Raw genomic sequence first — 22,097 nt, 5'->3', positions numbered from 1 at the left:
ACGTGATATCAATTCGCCTATGTAAATTTCAAAACCGACAAAATTAATTATCAGGATAAAGATGAGAATAATAGTTACCCTAGGGGAGGTTATTGACGAGGTAGGGACACAAGACAGATTTCCAGGGTCTGGAAATACAAATCCTGATCTCAGTGTTCATTAACAGGTATACATATGTGTAAATATTCATTAATCTGTATACTTAAAACTTGTACATTTTATCATATGTAAGTTCTACCTCAAAATTTAAAAGCATGCAAATTACTACTCAAAAAATTACTACTGAGACTTGCAAAATATAAATACACATATACTTGTATTCATATGTATACAATACATGCACATATGTCTTGCTTTCTTAAAATGATTTTTTAAACTTCTATTGAAATAGGTCACTGATGATGTTTTAGTATGCCTACAATCTATCAGGAGAGGTTCTAATGCTTTTTTTTTTAATTTTTTAACATTTGTTCATTTTTGAGAGAGAGAGAGAGCAGGGGAGAGGCAGAGAGAGAGAGAGAGAGGGAGACATAGAATCTGAAGCAGGCTCCAGGCTCTGAGCTGTCAGCACAGAGCCTGACGTGGGGCTTGAACCCATGAACTGTGAGATGATTACCTGAGTCGCAGTCAGACACTTAACTGACTGAGCCATGCAGGCACCCCATCTAATGCTTATTTTTAAAGCTCTAATGTCTTATATTTGGAAAAGAAAATTCTGCTCTGAAAAAATACTTAAATATATGTTCAATACATGTAAGTAGAATATTATTAAGGCTTTAAAAATAAGAAACTCTTGCCATTTGTGGAGGACATTGTGCTAAATGAAATAATCCAGACACAGAAAGACAAACCCTGCCTGTCTCACTTATACATAGAATCTAAAATAGTCAAACTCACAGAAGCAGAGTAGAATGCTGGTTGCCAGGAATGGGGGAGGAGAAAGGAGAGATGTTGGTCAAGGCATACAGAGTATCAAGATACAAGAAGAAAAAGTTCTGGAGACCTAAGGTACAGCAAGAAGAATAGAGTCAACAACACTGTATAGTTGAAATTTTCTAAGTGTTCTCGCCACAAAACAAGAAAAAAAAAGAAAAAAGAAAGGAAAAGAAAATGGTAACTGTGAGGTCATGGTTACTTTAGCTTGACTGTGGCAATTATTTCATAGTGTATACAGATCTCTAAACATCAAGTTGTACACCTTAATATATAGAATTTTATGTCATTCTACCTCAATAAATATGGCAAAAAAATTAATAAGGAAAAATGTGTACGTACAGCAAAATCTTTTCAGAAACTTATTCTATTAAAGGACTCAGATACTCTAACGAAGTCTGAGTCCCCTGTCATCCCAACGTTACTGAACTACCAACCTGCAAGTTCTGTAAAAAGTTTCCTGCGGTCATGAGTTTTAAAGACTCCTGCCAGGAAGGAATTGTACAGCTTCTTTCCAGGTCAATTTTCACTGCATTGACTTTCCTTTGAAACAGGAGCAGCACACAATCCATGATCCTCATGATGAGGTGTGGTGGTCGGCCCAATGTGCGGACAGTGGCGATGTCTGATGGCTTGATAGTCTGTGAGAGGAGAAGAGGTCATCGTGCAATCTCAGATGAGAAATTGTGGACAAACCTGTAATCTCTCAATGCTATTTTGACAGAGGAAAGGAAGCGTATTTGAGCTAGATGCAGTCATAAGGTTGAGATGCATATTTAATCCCAAAGAAACGCATGTCCCAGAAAGTTCAAACTTCTACAATTCAAACTGACAGCAAGAGGAGAGACAGTGAGGGAAATATTGGTGAGCAGATAAGGAGCTGTGACTTCTCCAAAATTGTACAGACCACTTTGTGTCAGAAAAAGAAAAGGGGGGTGTGACCTGAAAGAAAAAGAAAACTCAGCACTCAAGGAGATATGAGGAATTCTAACCCAGGAAAACTCCAGAATGTGCAGTGCTTTTTACTCATTAGTGATGTAGGGCAAGAATCTGCCTCTCTCTTTAGCAACCCAGACTTGTCACAGTGGACCGACACAAGCAGGTAGCCCCAGGGCTGACAGACTGAATAATTAGAGGTTTCTGAGTGGAAGTGACCTTTAAATGATGGAACTTAAGCAATACGAATTTCACTAACTCAGAGAAGTCCTGTTCCATTTCTATCATGGAGATTCTGATAGAGTAAATTATTTAATAGTCAGATAGACCCACTGTGGTTGCTAATAACTGTTCTGTCTCTTAAACACTTTATGGGATAAGTATGGGAAAAAATTCTAAAGATAAGAATCTGATACGGTCCTATTTCTGGGACAAATAGTGTATACTCATTCCTTCCAGATGTTGAAAACCTTCTGTCTTAATTGCATTTGCATCAAAGGAAGGTGACCAGAGACCTTGGTATCAAAGCTAATAACCTTTTCTCTGAGGATTGGGGGAAAAAAATGAAGAAAAAAAAAACCCCACTGAATTTCGGATTGTAACTACATACTTTGGAAATGTTTGTTTCAGTCGATGCGTATTTGTGACGCAAGACAACCGGAAGTGAAGGAGAATTTGTGTTCAAGGGCTAGGAACAGCTGACAGATCTTTATGAGACATGTGGCTATAAAAGAAAGGAGAGAAATATAATAGCAGCCAGTGGGGAAAGTAGGGTCAAATAAAAGTTGTAAATAAATGTTAAGTAAAGGATGTAAGGAGCCGGACATGCTGATTTTACTTTAGCTTTAAAAGGGAAAATTGTCTAACAGAATTGGGCTCAATTATGTTGGGTGCCCAGGTAAAAGGAGTTGGGGGGAGAGGTATGTCTAAAGCTCAACCTATTTCAGCTAAGTATTGGATTCCTCTTTTCTCTGAAGACAAAGCAGTGTGACTGCCACATAATTTCCTAGACATGCTTGCAATATAATAGTTATTTAACATCTGGAGGTATTTTGTTTGTTTGTCTGGAGTCAGATTAGTTTTGAGATAGGATGAGAAATATTCTTTGTGCTTACCTTATTTCTTGTATAGATTTATGTGGCCTGATGCCAAAAGGTTAGTTTGAGGGGATCTAGAACTTCTTAGAATAAATTGGTAGTACCATATTTCAAGATTTCAAAAGCCCACAAGGAAGCAATAAAATGGAGGCAGAACCAATGAAGGAAATTATTGAAAATCTCTCCAATACACCCCATCATGTTACCCCTGTTTCCAGACATTTCTGCATTGATGTTTATGTGGAATATCTTAGTGGTAGAGAACATGAAATTAGGAGGATAAAGAAAAATATTTTATAATACAGAAAAGATGCTAAGCCTTTTAAATCTTGGGAAAATTTACACCTTTAAGCATGATCTAAGACGCCATAGGCTCTTTTTCTATGATGCAATGGGGTATCATGAGTTAAGTAAAGATTTCAAAGATTCTTTACACTATCAATGTCTTCTTTCTATTGATCAGAGACCCACAGTCGGAAGCCAAAATGCCCCAAAAAGGGGGTTGGGTGGAGACCAGGATCTCGAAGAGATATCTAACCCCCACGTTCACTGCAGCACTATTTACAGTAGCCAATATATGGAAGCAATCTAAGTGGTCATCAGTGGATGAGTGGAGAAAGAAATGTGAGATATACATGTGTAGAGAGAGGGAGTGTGTGTGTGTGTGTGCGTGTGTGTGTGCATGTGTGCATATGTGTGTGTGGCGTGCCTATGTTCAATGGAATATTATTCAGCCTTAAAAAAAATAAAGGAAATACTGCCATGTGAGATAACATAGATGGACCTAGGGGCCATTATGCCAAGTAAACTAAATATAGAAAAACAATATGATCCCATTTACATGTGGAATCTAAAACAGGCAGATTCATTGAAGCAGAGAGTGGAATGGTGGTTGTCAGGGTCTGTCAGGAAGAGAAAATGGGGAGCTGATGGTTTTCAATTATGCTAAATAAATTCTGGAGAGTTACTACAGAGCACAGTGCCTATCGTTAACAATACTGCATTATATACTTCAAATTTGTTAAGAGGGTAGATTTTAGATCCTATGTTAAATGTTTTTATGACATGAAAAACAATAACAACAACAATGGCATTAAAGGGAGCAGCGGGGAAACTTTGGGAGGTAATGGACATGTCAATGGGCTTGAAGTTAGGGATGGTTTCAAGGTATATATTTATTCCCAAACTTTCCGAGTTGTATACAGTATACACGTCCTGGTTTTTACATGTCAGTCATACCACAGTAAGTTGATTTTTTAAAAACAGGCAGGGGGGAGATGAGGAGTCCACCAGTCTAAGAGACTGAAGACCCCACGGGGCTTTGAGGATGAAGAAGCACACTCTAGCCGGTGAAAGGAGGAAGACAGAAACAGTAAGTGAAGACACATCACAGTAAGAGTAGTGTGAAAAGTTGGAGGGACAAAGGAGGCGGCCATATCTTCATTATCTCAAAAGAGTAGAAACTCATATTTATATATTGCTCAGGAAACTAAAAGACTCAACTTGGATCAAAAAAGATTTAGAAGTGTCTAAGGCAGTGAGCCAAAGAAGCGATTAAAAAAGTTTGCATTGTCAAGTAACGAGGCATGTTTAGTGGGGGTTCTAGAACTTGAATTAGCTGTGGGCAGATCATCAGGGCTTCATTTCTCCAGCCATTTCCTAGACCAGGAATCAATAACATAAGGCAGTAGCTGAGTAAGACCGAAGTAAAGGCAATCTTCAATCGAGTCCCCAGAAATCTTCAATTGGGCCTTCGAAACTGGACCAGCTCTTTAAGGTGGGGCCTATGTCACTAAACTCATCATATTTTCTCAGAATCCAACCTCCTTCCTAATTTTGCCATTTCTGCTATTGCCACGCAAGTTGGGACCTGTTCAGAACCTGCCATTTACAGGCTACATTAGGTCAGCAGCTCTGTATTTGGGTAAAATCCACAGATACAGTCAGAGAACGTTGTCTCTTACAGACCCATGCCAGGGTCCTCAATGAATGAGGAGAGAAATGTTATTTTAGAAATTTTATGTGACTTTCCCAATGTCACATAGCTTATTGGTGACAGAGTGGAAATGAGAACCCAGGACTCCTGACCGCCAATCTATGACACTGCCCATCATTCAGGAGTGAAGAAAATGAGATGCGAAGTAGCAAAAGCAATATCTATACGGAGCTAATAACATCACCCTGCAGAAACTATTCCTTGAAATAGTTCTAGGGAAGACCTTTGGTCTAGAGCACTAGAGCGTTTCCTTGCTGTTATTCATTTTCCTTCGCCCTCCTCCCAGGCGCTAAACTTGACACCTGCCATATCACACATTTACCTGCAGGGCTGCTTCTGCCTCTTCTAAAGCTGGTTTTGCGGTTTCCAGTTTTTCTTCAGCGATGGCTTTGTCCTTAGAGATGCTGTCTACAATGGCTTGGGCTTTGTCCTTCACCTTCTGTACCTCAGCCTTGACCTTCTCGGCGGCCTGCGCTTTCATTGTCACTTCTTTTAAGACCTAATTCAATATAGAAGGGGAAAAAAGCTCACAGAACAAACCTTGGCAGGCTGAAAATGCACATTTTTTGCCTTGATTTGTTGAGTTGGTCTGGTATCGTTTCCCAGTGAGATTAAGAGTATTAGATTCTATTGGAAATAATTTGTACTTTCACGGTGACAACTCAGTGAATACGCATACGTCGTTAACACTTATTACCAGGAATTTAAAACAAATGTGGCACACGTGTGAGCGCCCACGCACCGTGTCGGCTTTATCATTGGCCACTTGGAGCTCCTTTTCCTTCACTGCTAGTTCTGTGCTCAGGGCTGCAACAGATTCTGAGGCTTCTTTTAGCTTTTCCAATCCAGTATTCATTCTAGGATTGAAAATCCAAGCAAGCCATGGTTAAAATTTGTGGTTTTCCAAGCACTGGTTCATTAACACAGACAGCAATGGTCGTATTTGAAGAATGAGGGTCTGTGCAAATAGCAAATCCAAGAGGGCTTGAGGAAAAGAATATGCATCCAGGGTTGATGCCTAACTAAACACGTCCATATGTTTTTCACACACCGCATGTGGGACAGTGAGCCCATTACAACGCTGCACAACATGAAGAACAATCGTGGGTCTAGAATCTGTATCATGAAGGAAACAGGCCTAATGAAGTTTAGTTAAATGACAAGAGACTTCAAATGCTTGAAACCCAAATCTGGAGGAAGGAAAATAAATAACTTCTGTTTTGTTTTGTTAAAAAGACCAATTAAGTTAAAAGAAGAAAGATTTGGGATTAAGGAATGAAACAAATCAAGGAATGAAGCCATCAGAACCACCCTGCAAAGGGATGCTGCCTGTCTGGGCCTGAGATAATGTAACCTCAAAGACCAGGGCCCTCAGAGTCAGTCAGTCCAATGTCCCACCCAGGGTCCCTTATGAAGCATCCCTGGCTGGTTCTGGCCATATCTAAGCAGAAGCTATAGGTGTTCAGAAGAGAGCTGGGCAGAGCAGTGAAATCTGGAACAGAGTTCAGTGAAGCAGGGTATTCTCCAGGCAGTGAACGTCAGCATTCCAGAGAAGGACAAGTGGAGGGAGGCAGGCAGTCTGAATTCTCTATTTACGCCATTATGTCATTCAGTATTATAGCAAGTAGTAGGTCACATGAACACTTGGCAACACTTTATTCTACTGGGCAAAAACAAAGCTCCTAGCAATCATGGACTAATCCTTGGAATAGGCTTGAGAGGAGGGTGCCTCAGCCTCAGCACTATTGGCATCTGGGGCTGATTCTTTGCTGCAGAGGGCTACCCCGTGCACTGTGAGATGTTAGCAGCATCTTTGACCTCTACTCATTTGCTGCCAACAGCACCCCTTCCCGACCACCTGAGTTGTAACAAACAAGAATGTTTCTAGTCATTGCAAAATGCTCCCTAGGAGCAAATTTGCTCCCCGTTGAGAGCCAATGCTTTAAAACAACTTTATATCCGAACTTCACACTTACCTGTTGGCCAGGGTTTGCACTTCTGCACGCTTTTCTCCATATGTGAGCATATAGCCTTGAATAAAGGAGAGGTACGACTTGGGAGTCACATGAGCAGGCCGTCGGAATCTCTGGAAATAATCAACACACTTCTCAGCTACCCCGTCCTGGAAGGAGCCCATGCATTGGACCACTTCCTTCTTGGTTTCCAAACTGCAGTCAATATCATAGGGGGACAGGAAGTGTTCAGACACTAGAAGGAATAAGGACGGCAGTGTGTGAAATATACACACGAATGACCATCTGAAAAGTTAACTGGCTAATTTTGAAAGATTTAGACATTTTTTAGGACTGCAGACCATTTTTATACCCAAACTTGGTAAATATCTGTCAGCATTTTTGGCCCCAGGCCTATGATTTCAACAATTTTATTTTCCCTTTCATTTATAAAGCTGTAACAGACCTCAAGACCATCATCAGCCTTTGTTTTCTGTTACTTATGCAAAGAAGTCTCTTCTGCATGGCTGCGGGTTCTGGTCAACTGCCAGCCTGTTTTATGCTTCACACAAGGGCAAAAGTGGTACAAATAACTCAGAAATCAGTGCCCACCTGGTACTCAAATTTAACATTCCCATTCATTTTTAAATGCAGAACCTGTCATACCCTTAATTCCCCCAGGCTCTGACTGCATTTGGAATGTGGAATGTTTGCCACTATATTTTTTTAGGCCTGGGTCATCCTGTTCTTAAAAGTGGTGGGTGGCCATTTGCAGTCAATTCTAATTTACGGTGTCCTTTAAAAATGTTTGGGTAAAAACCTCCTGTTGAAGACCTTTGTCTTCCCGATACTGCCAATCATGGGACCCATTCTAAGGCAGCATTTCCTATTATAGGAAGAGGCCATAAAGCCAGACCTAATCAGTCACCACAAACACGCTGAGTGTCTGCGGCACACCAAGCCCTGTGATGGCACTGTGGAGCTAAAGACTAGTATGAAATTTGGCCTCAATGCCAAGGAATTTACAAAGGTCATGCACAATGCAGTTAGAAGTTATCATAACCAACTTTATGTATCTTGGGGGATACAAAACTGCGTACAGATTTGCTTGAAAAGTACTTAAAGCATTGAATAATGTACATAAGAGTTGCAAATAGAAATATGGCCAATAAAAAGGGAAGGAAAGAGAAGCAATCACGTAAACAAACCTATCTGGTGATAGTTGGCAAAGAAATAAAAAATGATTAGCAACTGATCGCTAAATTAAGTTCTTAAAGCAATTGTGGGGTAGTGTTTACATCTATGTAAATAATAGGTACCATTTCTCGGCTTGGTTATAAACAAAGTTTACCATATACATTGAAAGGCCATAAATTAAGACTCAGAAGTCATATTTTCTGATATGAGTTAAGCAATCTCTACAAAGAACAGTTTAACTTCTAGGAAGTTTAAGTCTAGGCACCAGGAACACAGGAACAATCTTTGCCTAGGATAAAGTTTTTGTAGGTATTAACCCCTACAGCTGCAATATTCACCATGCACCAGGCACGATACTAAGTGCTTTACTTGGCATTACAGGGTATCCTCGGGGAGGTTCCCACTCTCTGAAAACCTCCTTGTATTTACTATGTAATGATTTTTTCCCTTCTTATGTGAACAGAGAGTATCAATATGGGGAATTCTTTTTTATGTAGCAAGTGCTGTTTTTATCTCCCTAAAAGTCAAAGAGAATAAAAATAGAGTAGATTCAAAGGATATTTTTCCAAGGACCCACAATCTCTGGTGCAGGAATGGTTATGAAAACAATCAGATCACTTTTACTTAGCGTGACCAAAGCCTGCTAAGCTCAAGCAAGAGGCCATTGAAAACCCTTCCAAGGTCATCTCTATTATCTAATCACCAAAGCAGCAATGCCAGTTTGGGGGCCCATCTTCAGACTGAAGCCTGGGGTTGGTATGGGTTATATTTTGGTGTTGTGTGCTCACAGCACTTGATGGGAATGAGGTGAGGTATGTGTGGGATAGAGAGGAGAATGTTCGGATCACTGCCTGAATTTTTGGTGCCCTTCAATTTCCACTTCATTGAGATGAAAAGAATTGAAGTAACAAAGTGAAAGAGGGACATGAGTTGCCTATCCAGCATCCATCCTCTCTCTTTGTTACTAAAAGAATCTCTATTTTGCTCAAGGTAACAATCTGCCCAAATAAAATTCGTCGATTGTCCAGACTCTCTTACAAGTAGGGGTGACCCAGTTGAGGCCAATGACGTGCAGACAAAAGTTCTTGGGGAAGAACGTTGCCCTGAACTAAAAGGCAAATTTCACAAGGCATCAACAAACATAATGTCTGGAGATGCAACAGCCACCTTGTGCCTGTAAGAGTAAAAGCCACACCCTAAGGACAACAGCAAGATAGAAGGAGTAAGACCCCCCAAATGGCATCATCCTGGACTGCACAGCTCTGTATTTTCTTGGCAGCAGGAGAAGGGGGGAGAAAAAAGTACTTGCTTGAGCAAGCACTTCTCTGGTTTTCTCTTAGAGCCAAACACATTCTTAACCGATACCTTCAGAGGGCAAGCATGTCTAATCTTGACAAAACCTTATCAGTTAATCCTTACAACATCCCTAAGTGATGAATTTTAATATGTACCTTTTGTACAGAAGAATAATGAGGCTTAGAGGAGTTTCCTTGCAGATGGCAGATTGGCGATTCGATCCAAGGATGATGGACTCCAAAGCCCATGTCACCTTGATTTAGAAATCCAAAGACAACTGAACTCTGTAGTCTTTTAGAGTGCTAAGCAAACACATTCAACTGCAGCACCAAGTCCAAAAATATTTATTGACTAATGTGCTTCATAAGCAAAATAGGCTAATTTTCCCAGAAAAAATGTGGATACTGTTGTGGTTGGCATTACTTTCTGAGGGGTTATCACGTGAAGCTGCCTTCTTGATGATGTATCACCAGCTGTGAGTGGCTGCAGAAGCAGGGTGGCTAGCTCATAAGACCATGTCTTGTATATTATAAATCAAGTAATAATTCTCAAAGAGGGCCATTTTATTCACATAATTAAAATGGCCTTCTTTGAAAAAAAATACACCATATATATGCTACTGATTTTGCTTGAGACTTCATTTTCAAGTGAAGATGGCCTATTTTTATAACAATGTGCTTATTTAAAATGTAATCTAGAAGAACATTAAAAGTTACCTTTACCATGGAGAAATCTAAATGAAGTTCATGGGTTTAGGAGTGACATTAGTACCACAGAGTATCATTAAGAAATGCAAGACTACTATCTTAATAATACTGGAATTAAACAAAAAAAAACTAATAAAAAATGAAATAGGAAAGGAAAATCAAAATGCCTCAGCTGATGGAAACCTCTGCTCCTCATTCTCCCAAAAAAAAAAAAAAAAAAAAACAAATTAAAACTGTAACACACCACAAATTGATGCCAGTATCCCCAAAGAAGCCTTTGAATGAGTCATAAACTACTTTGGATCATAAAGTCAAAAGTTAAAAAGAAACTGATCAAATAATGTATCAGGAAGAAATGAAAACAGGAATTGACTGAGCTCAGGAAATAAGAAGAAAAAGACAAAACCATCTTGGAAATGAAGACTAAACTAAAGGTAGCCAAGGAAGGGACAAAAAAGAGAAAAAAAAATACAGACAAGACCACCAGAATGAAGAGAATACAGACATTTAAAGAAACAATTCATTCAAGACAACGCCATATAAAGCTAAAAACAAAGGTTTGCCAAAATGGAGGTTATTAAATGGTGGAAAAGACAAGACTTTACAACATAAAACAAGGCATATTTTTCTTTAAATGCTTTATCAAGAGACTTAGTCAATTTAAATTCACATATGAAAAAACTCACATTTTTCCCAAAAGCACTTTAGTTATGAAAATACTACAAAATCTAGTATTAACCTTCTAAGTAAGCATCTTTAAATTAGAAAAATACTCTGTGCAATAACATCAATCCAAAAAAGAAATTAAGAAGAACTAATTTATAATGATAGCATCCAAAAGAATAAAATATGTAGGAATAAACTCCACCAAAGGAAATGAAAGACTTGTACGCTAAAAATTATAAACTACTAATGAAAGAAATTAAAATAAACACAAATATATGAAAAGACATCACATGTTTATGATTTGGAAGAATTATTATTTTCAAATGTCCATACTACCCAAAACCATCTACAGATTCAATAGAGTCCTGATAAAAATTCCAATGGCATTTTTTTACAGAAATAGAGAAAACAATCCTAAAATTCATATGGAACAACAGAAAACCAAAAAAAAACCAAAGCAATTCTGAGCAAGAACAAAACTGGAGGCATCACACTTCCTGATTTCAAAATATATTACAAGGTTACAGTAATTAAAACAGTGTGGTATTGGCCTTAAAAATAGACATATAGACCAATGGAACAGAAGAAAGTTCAGAAATAAACCCATATATATATTGATTTTCAACAAGGGTGCCAAGAATACACAACGAGGAAAGGATAGTCTCTTCAATAAGTGGTGTTGGAAAAAGTGGAGATCTATATGCAAAAGAATGAAATCGGACTACTGTCTTACACCATACACAACACTCTATGTATTGTTTAATCTATTTTGAGATTAAAATAGATTAAGTAGATTAAAGACTTAACCATAAGACCTGAAACCATAAAACTCTCAGAAGGAAGCATAATGGGTAAGCTCCTTGACAATGCTCTTGGCCATAATTTTTGCACATGACACCAAAAGCACAGGCAACAAAAGCAAAAACAACATGGGGCTACACCAAACGAAAAAATCTCCTGCACAGCAAAGAAATCAATTAACAAGTGAACAAGTAACTTATGGAATGGGGGAGAAAATATTTGCGAACTGTACCTCTGATAAGAGCATGTGAAATAAATAACTCCTACAACTCAACAGCAAAAAAACAAGTAACTTGATTAAAATGGACAAAGTGGGGAGGTGCCTGGATGACTCAGTCAGGTAGGCGTCTGACACAATTTCGGTTCAGGTCATGTTCTCATGCTTTGTGAGTTCAAGCCCCACATCAGGCTCTGTACTGACAGTGTGGAGCCTGCTTGGGATTCTCTCTCTCTGCCCCTCCCCTGCTCACGCTGTCTCTGTCTCCTGAAAATAAATAAACAAACTTGAAAAAAATTTCTAAAAAAAATGGATAAATTAACTGAAAAGAGATTTCTTTAAAGAAGACATACAAATGACCAACAGATATATGAAAAAGTGTTCAACATCACCAATCACCAGGGAAATGCAAATCAAAATAACAATGAGATATCACGTCACATCAGTTAGGATGACCATTATCAAAAAAAACAAAAGATAACAAATGTTGGCAAGGGTGTGCAAAAAAAGGAGGGTCCTCACAGTGTGGAGGGTCCTCAAAAAATTAAAAATAGAGCTACCATATGATACAACAATCACACTTCCAGGCACATTTCCAAAGGAAGTAATATCACTGTCCCAGAGATATCTGTGCCCCTGTGCTCATAATAACGTTATTTACAGTAGCCAAGGTGTGGAAACAATTTAAATGTCTGTTGATGGTTAAATGGATATACATGCAATAGAATATTATTCGGCCTTAAAAAAGACAGCCTGCCAAAAAAAAAAAAAAAAGACACCTGCCATTTGCAACAACATGGATGAACGTGGAGGGCATTATGCTAAGTGAAATAAGCCAGACACAGAAGGACAAATACTCCATGATACCACTTATAGGAGGACTCTGAAGTGTCAGACTCATAGAAGCAGAGAGAACTGTGATTGCCAGGGACTAGGAAGAGGGGGTCCCATTTCCCCCTCCTCCCAGTCAGAAAGTAACAAAAAGTACAAAGTTTTAGCTATTCATGAATAAGTCCTAGAAGTCTACTCTGTATCATGATGCCTGTAGCTAACAATGCTATTTGTATACTTAAAATTACTACAAGAGATCTTACGTCGTGTTCTTATCACAAAATAATAATAATAATAATAATAATTAAGAAATAACTTAAGAACTTCTTACACTTAAGAAGTCAGAAGGAAACTTCTGGAGGTGATGGATTGTCTATGGTACAGATTACGATGATAGTCCCATGGGTGTGTATTTACCTTGAAATACATCAAGTTGTATATTTTAAATATGCTCAGCTCTTTGTATATCATTCATACCTCAATAAACAGGCTTAAGAAACAAAAAATGCATCTTAAAGAATAAAATATTAATCGGGGTGCCTGGGTGGTTCAGTCAGTTGAGCGTCTGACTTCAGCTCAGGTCATGATCTCACCATTCGTGGGTTCTAGCCCCGCATTAGGCTCTGTGCTGACAGTTCAGAGCCTGGAGCCTGCTTCAGATTCTGTGTCTCCCTCTCTCTCTGCCCCTCCTCCGTTCATGCTCTCTCTCTGTCTCAAAAATAAACATTAAAAAAAATTTTTGTTAAAGAATAAAATATCAATAAAATACTAATTATAAAAATATACAATTTGGGGCGCCTGGGTGGCGCAGTCGGTTAAGCGTCCGACTTCAGCCAGGTCACGATCTCGCGGTCTGTGAGTTCGAACCCCGCGTCGGGCTCTGGGCTGATGGCTCAGAGCCTGGAGCCTGTTTCCGATTCTGTGTCTCCCTCTTTCTCTGCCCCTCCCCCGTTCATGCTCTGTCTCTCTCTGTCCCAAAAATAAATAAACGTTGAAAAAAAAATTAAAATATATATATATATATATACAATTTAATATTTTATGGGAAATAGTATAATCTAAATGATATATACTAACACAAATGAAATCATGTATTTCCTTTCTGATGTGGCTGGAGATAATAATTTAATTTAGAATCAGAATCCTGAAGACAACTTGAATAAGGTTGTTTCTAGAAACCTCATGGCTAATTTTCCAAAAAGAATAAACAACACTTAAGTTCCTAAGTATATTAAGTATTTGCAATACCCACACATGGTATTCTTTCCAATTAACAGAAGCAAGGTTAATATTAGGTGCGTAGATGTTGGTTTTCCCAACAAGATTTTGTATTTACTAAATAAAGGAGCTATGTCTTATATCTTATAATTATTTTATCCACTACTGTGACTAGCACAGTAAACACTTACCAGACTAGACTGAAGACATACCACAAAAAATTACAGGTTATCAATAGTTTAAGAATATTTCAATACCAGGTACATGATATAAAGTCTACGTGCTAAGATATAGGAGGTCCAAGATGGGAGGGCAGGAAACTAAATATTCCTTAGAGAACAAAAAAAGAGTGAAGGATGTGATGAGTTCTGACTAAGCTCTGGAACTTAGATAAACAGAGGAGACTGAAGAGAATATTCTTGATCTAAGGGGGACAATGTATGGAGAATAAGTATGATTAAAGCATATTCAGAGGACAAACAAAAGAGATATCTGGGGAGAAAAAGAGAGAGAAGGTTTGTGTAGGGTTAGAGAAGACTGCAAGTAAATGAACTTTGACAGACTGACTCATTCATTCAGCACTGGTAGCTGCCCAGATTGTGAATAAGAGATAGGTAGTCCTTGACCTCATGGAGTTTTTAGTCTAGTGGGCCAGATCAACACACAACTATACAAATGGCAGACTGTGGTTAGCCCCAGGAAGGAAGAGCACAGAGTGCTATGAAGTGATACCATGGGATCAGTTTTGTGGGGAGAAGGGGAGGCAGGATTGTTCCCCTTAGGAAGGGAAGTTTGACTGAGCCAGCACCATCCAGACAAAGGGAGGAGGGTTCAATAGGATGGAGGAGGAGGGTGTCACATGGGAAGAAAAAGCAGCCTGTTCAAGGATCGAGAAGAACAGAATAGGAAGAAAGAGTGACCTCAAGGGAAGATGGGGGGTGGGCAGGGCCACTCTTCCCAGCCTGGGAGGCCAGGCTACGTAACGTGGCCTTTCCCCCAAGAGCACGGGGAGGTCATGCAAGGTTCTAAGTAGAAAGCTGTGTGGTTGGGTTTGTGTTTTCCTCATTCTTCTGTCAGCATTGTGGGATAGATGGCAGACAGCTGGAAGAGGAGGAGAGGTCATTAGAAAGTGATCTGGGTTTTCCAGGTGAGTGACAATGACAGCTTGGCCTGGGACATCTGTGAGAGGGAAAGTGCTAGAGACAGTTCCCCAGTATTTAAAAGATAAAGTCAACTTGGGGTACCTGGGTGGCTCAGTTGGTTAAGCATCTGACTCTTGATTTTGGCTTTGGTCATAATCTCATGGTTCATGAGATTGAGCCCCGTGTCAGGCTACAAGCTGCAGTGTGGAGGCTACTTGGGATTCTCTCTCTCCCTCTCTCTCTGACCCTCCCGCCCCAAATAAATAAATAAACTTAAAAGAAAAAGATAAAGTCAAAGTGATTTGCCAATGGAGCAGACTTGAGAGCTGAAGGAAGCTGGGATGTTCAAGACAAAGACAAAGCTCTCTGATTGCAGAGAGTTTTTGTGGATGATGGTGGGACTTCCTGGGGAAGGGACCAGAGGAGAGGCAGTTCAGCTGCAGACACATGGAGTAGCGGTCTGTAAAGCCCCCATGAGGATGTATCAAGCAGGCAGCCAAGTGCACAGAATGTATCAAGCAGGAGGCCAGAGGACCGACGAGACTAGAGAGAAAAGTTGATGGGGCACATCACCCAGAAGGATGACAATGAGCTTGCCTAGGAAGAGGATCCGGACTGAAGACACAAGCCCACCTTACCCCCTACTATGCCTGGCTCTATAAACAGCATGGAGTTCAATAAATACATTCACAATAAACAAACAAGGAGCCTCATCCGTTGAAAGTCAGGACAGCAGCTAGGAAACAACTACACGGAAATGAAAACTTCCCTGACCTCCATGTAATCCTGGCTTGGGTTGATACGATGAGATTTAAAAGAAAGGGGCAGATTTGTGAGAAATTAACAAAGGAAAGATCAGTGAGGCCTTTGTCTTGTAATAAAAGAGATGATTGAAATACAGACCTAGCAGGAAGGGCTCCATATGTAAATTAAATCATCTTAATTATGGTATATTACAATGTTTGTCACCTGAAATTGTTATTTTATTGTTCGTAATAATACCTTACATGCCACCCTACAAAGTACTTGCATTCTAATTACCATGTTTCATAGTTAACTTTAATATAGCTCTTAAATTCTGTCATTGTGTGCTCTGCATTTATATCCTACTTCAAGGAATTTTAAAGCTTTACCCTTAGTTGTGTTTACATTTTAAGAGGACTTAAAATTTTAAATCACTGGCCTTTTCTCAAACCTTAGAAGACAAAAGAGGAAAATGTACATGTGTACTTTGAATATGTAAAAACATTCTGTGTTTAAAAGCCACAGATTGGAAAAACATTATTGTCAACAGCAGTTTGCAGAGAATAAAATGTCCCCAGTGGATAAGAATTTGTTAAAAATATATATAAATCTATAAAACCTGGGTTCCTCCCCCAGTACAGATCCTAATGCTTCTTAAATCTCTGACAAGTCCCTCGGCTTCAGCGTCCCCCGTGTCTCCATCTGTAGGAGATGGGCTAATCGGTCGTTCTCACACTGGGCACCATAGAACTGGAGCGCCAGATTTGGGTGTGACACAGACGTGGGCTGGGGCTGGGAGGGCAGGCTCCAGCCCCCTCCTCACCTCCTTCACCTCACTTTTTATCTACCAAGGCTACCAGCAACGTATTACTGGGAAATAGGACTCTTCTGAATTATTATTAAAACATAACCAGACAAAAAGTTTGAAAAACCACTGCCGTGAGACAGGGCACCCCTGAGATTCTGATACAACAGGTCAAGGGTGAGTGAGGCCTAAACATCCCGATCACTTAAAATGTCCACAAACAATTTCTCCCCCAAAGCTGAAAAAACATAAACTCAATGATCTCTAACATCTCCTCTACTAACATCTCTTCCACAGAAGTGGAAGCAGCAAGGATCCAAGTCCCAGAACACTCTAGCTAACATTCCTTTCAAGGATAGGAACCATCAGAGGACTGCTGGATAATGTCTTCTTCTTTGATTTCCAGCACTGCAGCCACGAGAACAAAACGTCCAAGAGACATTTGGCTTCAACTACTCTGAGATTGGCCAATCCACTTTGAAAAGAACACAAATGCTGTCAAAGCAGTTAAAACCTCAGTGCCTTCCTGGGACATCCTGGAACGTGTCTGGGGATCCAACAGAGACAGAGCCTTTAAGCATCCCTGAGAAGACTAGAATCACTGGAAATTAATCCAACGGAGTACAGACTGAAGATCACTATCTGATAACCACACTCTGGGAAAAATTAGCTACCTAATATGAAAGAGCAGCATCTTGTAAATATCCTAAACTGCTGGACAAAGTGACTTTTGACTCAATCCAGTACAGAGAGAACAAACAGCACAGAATATAAATAAACACGCGTGCGCGCGCGCACACACACACACACACACACACACACACACAATGTTAACCAAAAACTGACAAAAATGTCCACCACACTAACCAGCAACTAAGGCATCTTTAGGCCATCGGCTGAACCAGTCAATGGTGCATCCTGAAATAAGGGCAGGGAACTTCAAAGCTCGATTTCGAAATTTCTCCCCCACAGGTGAAAAGCAGAGCACAATGTGAAGGTTCTGCCGGACCCGACTCATGAAGTAGTCATACAGGTTCTCATTGGTAGGAGGGCGCCTGGGGTATTCTTTTTTCATGACTGATAGGAGATCACTATTAATTTCATCAATTTCATCACGAGCAAATAGGTTGGAGACCTTCAAAAGAAGTGCAAACATTCAAATTCAGTACAGGCATATACAAACAGATCAAAATATATAGGTCAATACATATGATATCTTTCCTCCATTTGTGTCCTAAAACTCACCTTTAAAAATTAACAAAAGTCCTCATGACACAAACAAATGGAAAGACATTCCATGCTTATAGATTTTTTTAAATGTTTACTTATTTATTTTGAATGAGAGAGCATACATGCATGTGAGCAGGGGGCAGGCAAGAAGGAGAGAGAGAATCCCAAGCAGGCTCCACACTGTCAGCACAGAGCCTGACACGGGGCTCAATCCCATGAACCCATGAGATCATAACATGAGCCAAAATCAGGAGTCAGATGCTCAACCGATTGAGCACACCCCCATACTAATAGATTGAAAGAATTAATGTTATTAAATGTCCATATTTCCCAAAGCAATCTACAGATTCAATGCAATCCCTATCAATATACCAATAGTATTTTCTGCAAAACTAGAATAATCCTAATATTTGTATGGAACCACAAAAGACCCCCAATAGCCAAAGCAACTTTGAAAAGGAAGAACAAAGATGAATGTATCACAATTCCAGATTTCAAAATGAACTGCAAACCCATAATAATCAAAACAGTATGGTAATGGGGAGTCTGGGTAGCTCAATCAGTTGAGTGTCCAGCTCTTGATTTCAGCTCAGGTCATAATCTCAGTTAGTGAGATCAAGCCCTCTGTGCTGAGAGCATGGAGCCTACTTGGGATTCTCTTTCTCCCTCTCTACCCACATTCTGTCTCTTTCTCTGTCTCTCTAAACATAAACAAAATAACTAAACTGAAATGAAATGAAATGAAATGAAATGAAATGAAATGAAATGAAAATGGCTTAAAGACCTAAATATAAGACCTGAAACCATAAAACTCCTAGAAGAAAACATAGGCAGTGGTCTGTGGCATTAGCCTTAGCAACATTTTTTCTAGATGTGTCTTCTCAGGCAAGGGAAACAAAAGCAAAAATAAACTATTAGGACTACAGCAAAATGAAAAGCTTTACACATCCTTTTTTTAAAAAATTAGCCAAGTCCTCAAGATAAGATACCCCACATTTTAAAATACACAAACGATTCTATTATTAACTGCGAAGTCATAGCCCTTGGAGGGGGTAAATGGACATACCAAATATCCAATCAGCTCACTTTTATTCTCCAAACCCAACAGAAAAAGCAATTCTTCCTAATAGGGATCTCCTAATCCCCCATAATAGCACTCATTCAACAACTGTGATGGAAGGACACAGAGAGCTCTCAAGTTGGAGGCCATCTGAAGAGTCAAAATGCATGAAGATATATGAACTCCTACCTCCCCTGATGATAAAACATTGTTCACGTATTCCAAAACTGACTCATCCTTAATCTCATTGTCCGTGAAGATGAAAGTGATTCCTCTGCCTTGCTGTCCAGCCGTTCTATACAAAATCTTCAGGTCTTCCACTAGATTTGATGTGTTGTAGGACCTAAAGAAATATTGTCATTGTGTCGTTAGCTAAATTATTTTGATGGGAAGGAAAAGATCGTTATAACAATGCTTTATGCCATTTGGTTAATAAAAAGAAGTGCTGATATTGTTCCATCAGATAAGAATTTTATTGTATGGGCATGTTACTGGTTCACTGTATTTACTTACAAGGATGAAATTGATTTTTAAAACTTTCTTTCAGTGCTGAATACCTACTCCTTTGGGAGTAATAGAGGTGAACCATTTTGTGAAAATTTTGAGTACTTCCTTATTCGCTAAAGTTAAGAACTATTTTTTTTTCTTGAGGCATAATTGACATATAACATTATGTTAGTTTCAGGTGCACAACATAGTTATTTCCATACTTGCATATATTGTAAAAAGATCACCACAATAAGTCAACATCAAGTCAAATCACAGTATATTTACCTGAAAATATGAAACAGATTTTTAAACTCCACATATCATGAAACAGTATAATTTTCTGGGACACAAAATAAAAACCTAAAGTAAAAAGTCAACCTGAAACCAAAATACTGTTTTTACCACAACGAAGTGTCATCTGAAGCCATATATGTTTCATTTTGAAAATACTTGTTGGTAACGCTAAAACAAAGGTTAAATTGGGATGTTTACTAAGGACCTATCTGCCACTGGAATTGTAATGACAGCTCACAAATTAATCTAAATGAAGCAATTTCAAGTCTTATTCTTTCGGGTGAGGGACATGCCTCATTACAAATGGTGCCCTCTCGAGGCGCCTGGCTGGCTCCATCGGAAGAGTGGGTGACTCTTGACGTTGGGGTTGTCAATTTGAGCCCTGCATTGGGTGTAGAGAAATTACTTAAATAGTAAAATGTTAAAAAAAGAATGTTGCCCTCTCATCCTCCAACACATCTTTGGGGCCCACATAAAAGAGTTTTCTGAGCAATCAGTACACAGTAGGAGACTAGCTGGAAACACGGACTATCACACTCTAAATCTTCTTTCACGATGAAAAGCAATCCTTTAGTGGAAGTCAGCCTGCAATCATGAAATATTAGAGAGGTCCCAATACAGGGCAGCCCATTACCACCAAAAGTAAAAATAAAGATCTTCCAATCCTAGAGATTCAGACTTACTGAATTATTATTTGAAATTTTTTGTCATTAAATAAACTCAGAGTTCAAAGCACAAGAGCAAATGGCCTTCTGATTTTTTTTAAAGCTACTAAATATTTAACTTCTATACTCTGTGCTTTTTTGATCATCTAAACCCTAAATCCTAGAACCAGAAATCCCACTACCAGGCATCAATATTTTAAGAAAATGTCTAGAGAAGTGAGATCTGAGAGATTAGAAAAGAATTTCAAAGATGCAGTTCCCCATTAGAGAGGGAGACAGAGAGGAAAAAAAAAAAAAATACCTCATCCCAGCTTCTCCTGACTTGGAAAAACTTCCAGTCCAGTCCCCTGGATCAAGGGCCCGCTGCCTCAAATAATGACCTGAGCCTTCTTACAAATGTCTGTGTTTCCAGAATGTGAGGCTCTTGCTTCCTGATTCTTGGCCACATAGCTATGCAGAGGTGTAGGCAGTAAGAGGGCCTCTTGAAGGCAATGGGAAGGCTAGCAGGCCTTGGCCCTCCTTTCCATTAGTAACAGAGCGTTCCCACTGTGACGTGCAGAGGAACTAATTTATCACAGAGAGAGGAGATGCAAGATATTTTTCCTGAGGCATTGCGGCACAAAGCCCAGCCAGACCAGAAACCAAAAATACTGTTGGTTAATTCCCAGGTAGATCTGGGATTTCCCACAAGTGATGGAGTCTCCACTGTAAGATAGGCTAATATTATATGCCCTGCTAACCCATAAAGCTCTTTTAAAGACCAAATTAGCCTAGGCATATAAAAGTGCTTTGAAAACTATACAGTTTTAAATAAATGTTGGGAACAAAAATCTCAGAGTCCAGGGATACCTGGGTGGCTCAGTCGGTTAAATATCTGACTCTTGACTTTGGCTCAGTTCATGATCTCAAGATTTGTGAGACTGAGCCCTGCATAGGGCTCTGTGCTGACAGAGTGGAGCCTGCTTAGGATTCTCTCTCTCCTTCTGTCTCTGCCCCTCCCCTCACATTCTCTCTCTGTGTCTCTCAAGATAAATAAACATTAAAAAAAAAATCTCAGAGCCCAGTCTCTTTCCTGTATAGGATATCATTTATCAAATTCTGCTTCTATCCAAACTAGAACAATTATACCCAAGGCAATTAGAATTATTTATCTCTGTCCTAGTACTTGAAAACAAAACAAAAACAAAAAAACAAAAAACAAAACAAAACAAAACAAAACAAAAACCAGCAATCTTTTAGATTTATTCTCCAAGCAGAAGCCTATAATCTGAACCAAATGGAAAGTGTAACAACAACACATGAATATCTGGGCCTTAAACCCAGTGTTTAATCATTTTCGATCTTTGCCCTAGTAGATATCTATTGGTCTCCATCAGTAAGACAGATGGGTACACTTTGCCCTACTGGGCCAAACCAAAACTCTAGAGCAATGCCCAAAAGGCAAGACTTCCTAGTCCCACACCTACAGGTTAACCTCTTATAATTTTCAGCCCAACTAAACTTCGCAAACTGGCCTCCTGTTTCTCATCTTGGTTAATCCTGAAATTCAGCCCCTTTGAATCACCCCTGCTTTTCTCTTCATGCTGACTCTTCACTTCCTGGTTCCGCCCACCCCACACATGTATGTCCAAGAACAACCGTCCTGGGGTTCCCTATCTTGAGGAGTGTTTGCATGAGTGTATGCATCATCTTTCCAAGCCAGAACTAGGATGGATCAAGTCCAATAGTTCAACTTCCCAACGATCTCAAGTCTGTCCTTTTTTCTCCATTCTTACTGCTACCACTCAAGTCCCATTATCTCTTGCTTAGATCCCTGGGACG

The 22,097-nt window shown here is 39.4% G+C and overlaps 1 protein-coding gene across 1 annotated transcript in view; it reads right to left on the bottom strand.

The window, feature by feature from the left end:
* DNAH5 (dynein axonemal heavy chain 5) overlaps positions 1-22,097 on the bottom strand; it is a 232,406-nt gene that overhangs the window by 63,100 nt on the left and 147,209 nt on the right. The window contains 6 exon segments of the mRNA XM_032594188.1: positions 1,371-1,574; positions 5,285-5,461; positions 5,705-5,819; positions 6,939-7,170; positions 17,406-17,673; positions 19,018-19,171. Coding sequence (XP_032450079.1) covers positions 1,371-1,574; positions 5,285-5,461; positions 5,705-5,819; positions 6,939-7,170; positions 17,406-17,673; positions 19,018-19,171 — 1,150 coding nt within the window.

The sequence above is a fragment of the Lynx canadensis genome, chromosome A1 (genome assembly GCF_007474595.2).
Source record: "Lynx canadensis isolate LIC74 chromosome A1, mLynCan4.pri.v2, whole genome shotgun sequence".
Taxonomy (NCBI): Eukaryota; Metazoa; Chordata; class Mammalia; order Carnivora; family Felidae; genus Lynx; species Lynx canadensis.
This window is presented reverse-complemented; position numbering and strand designations above follow the sequence as displayed.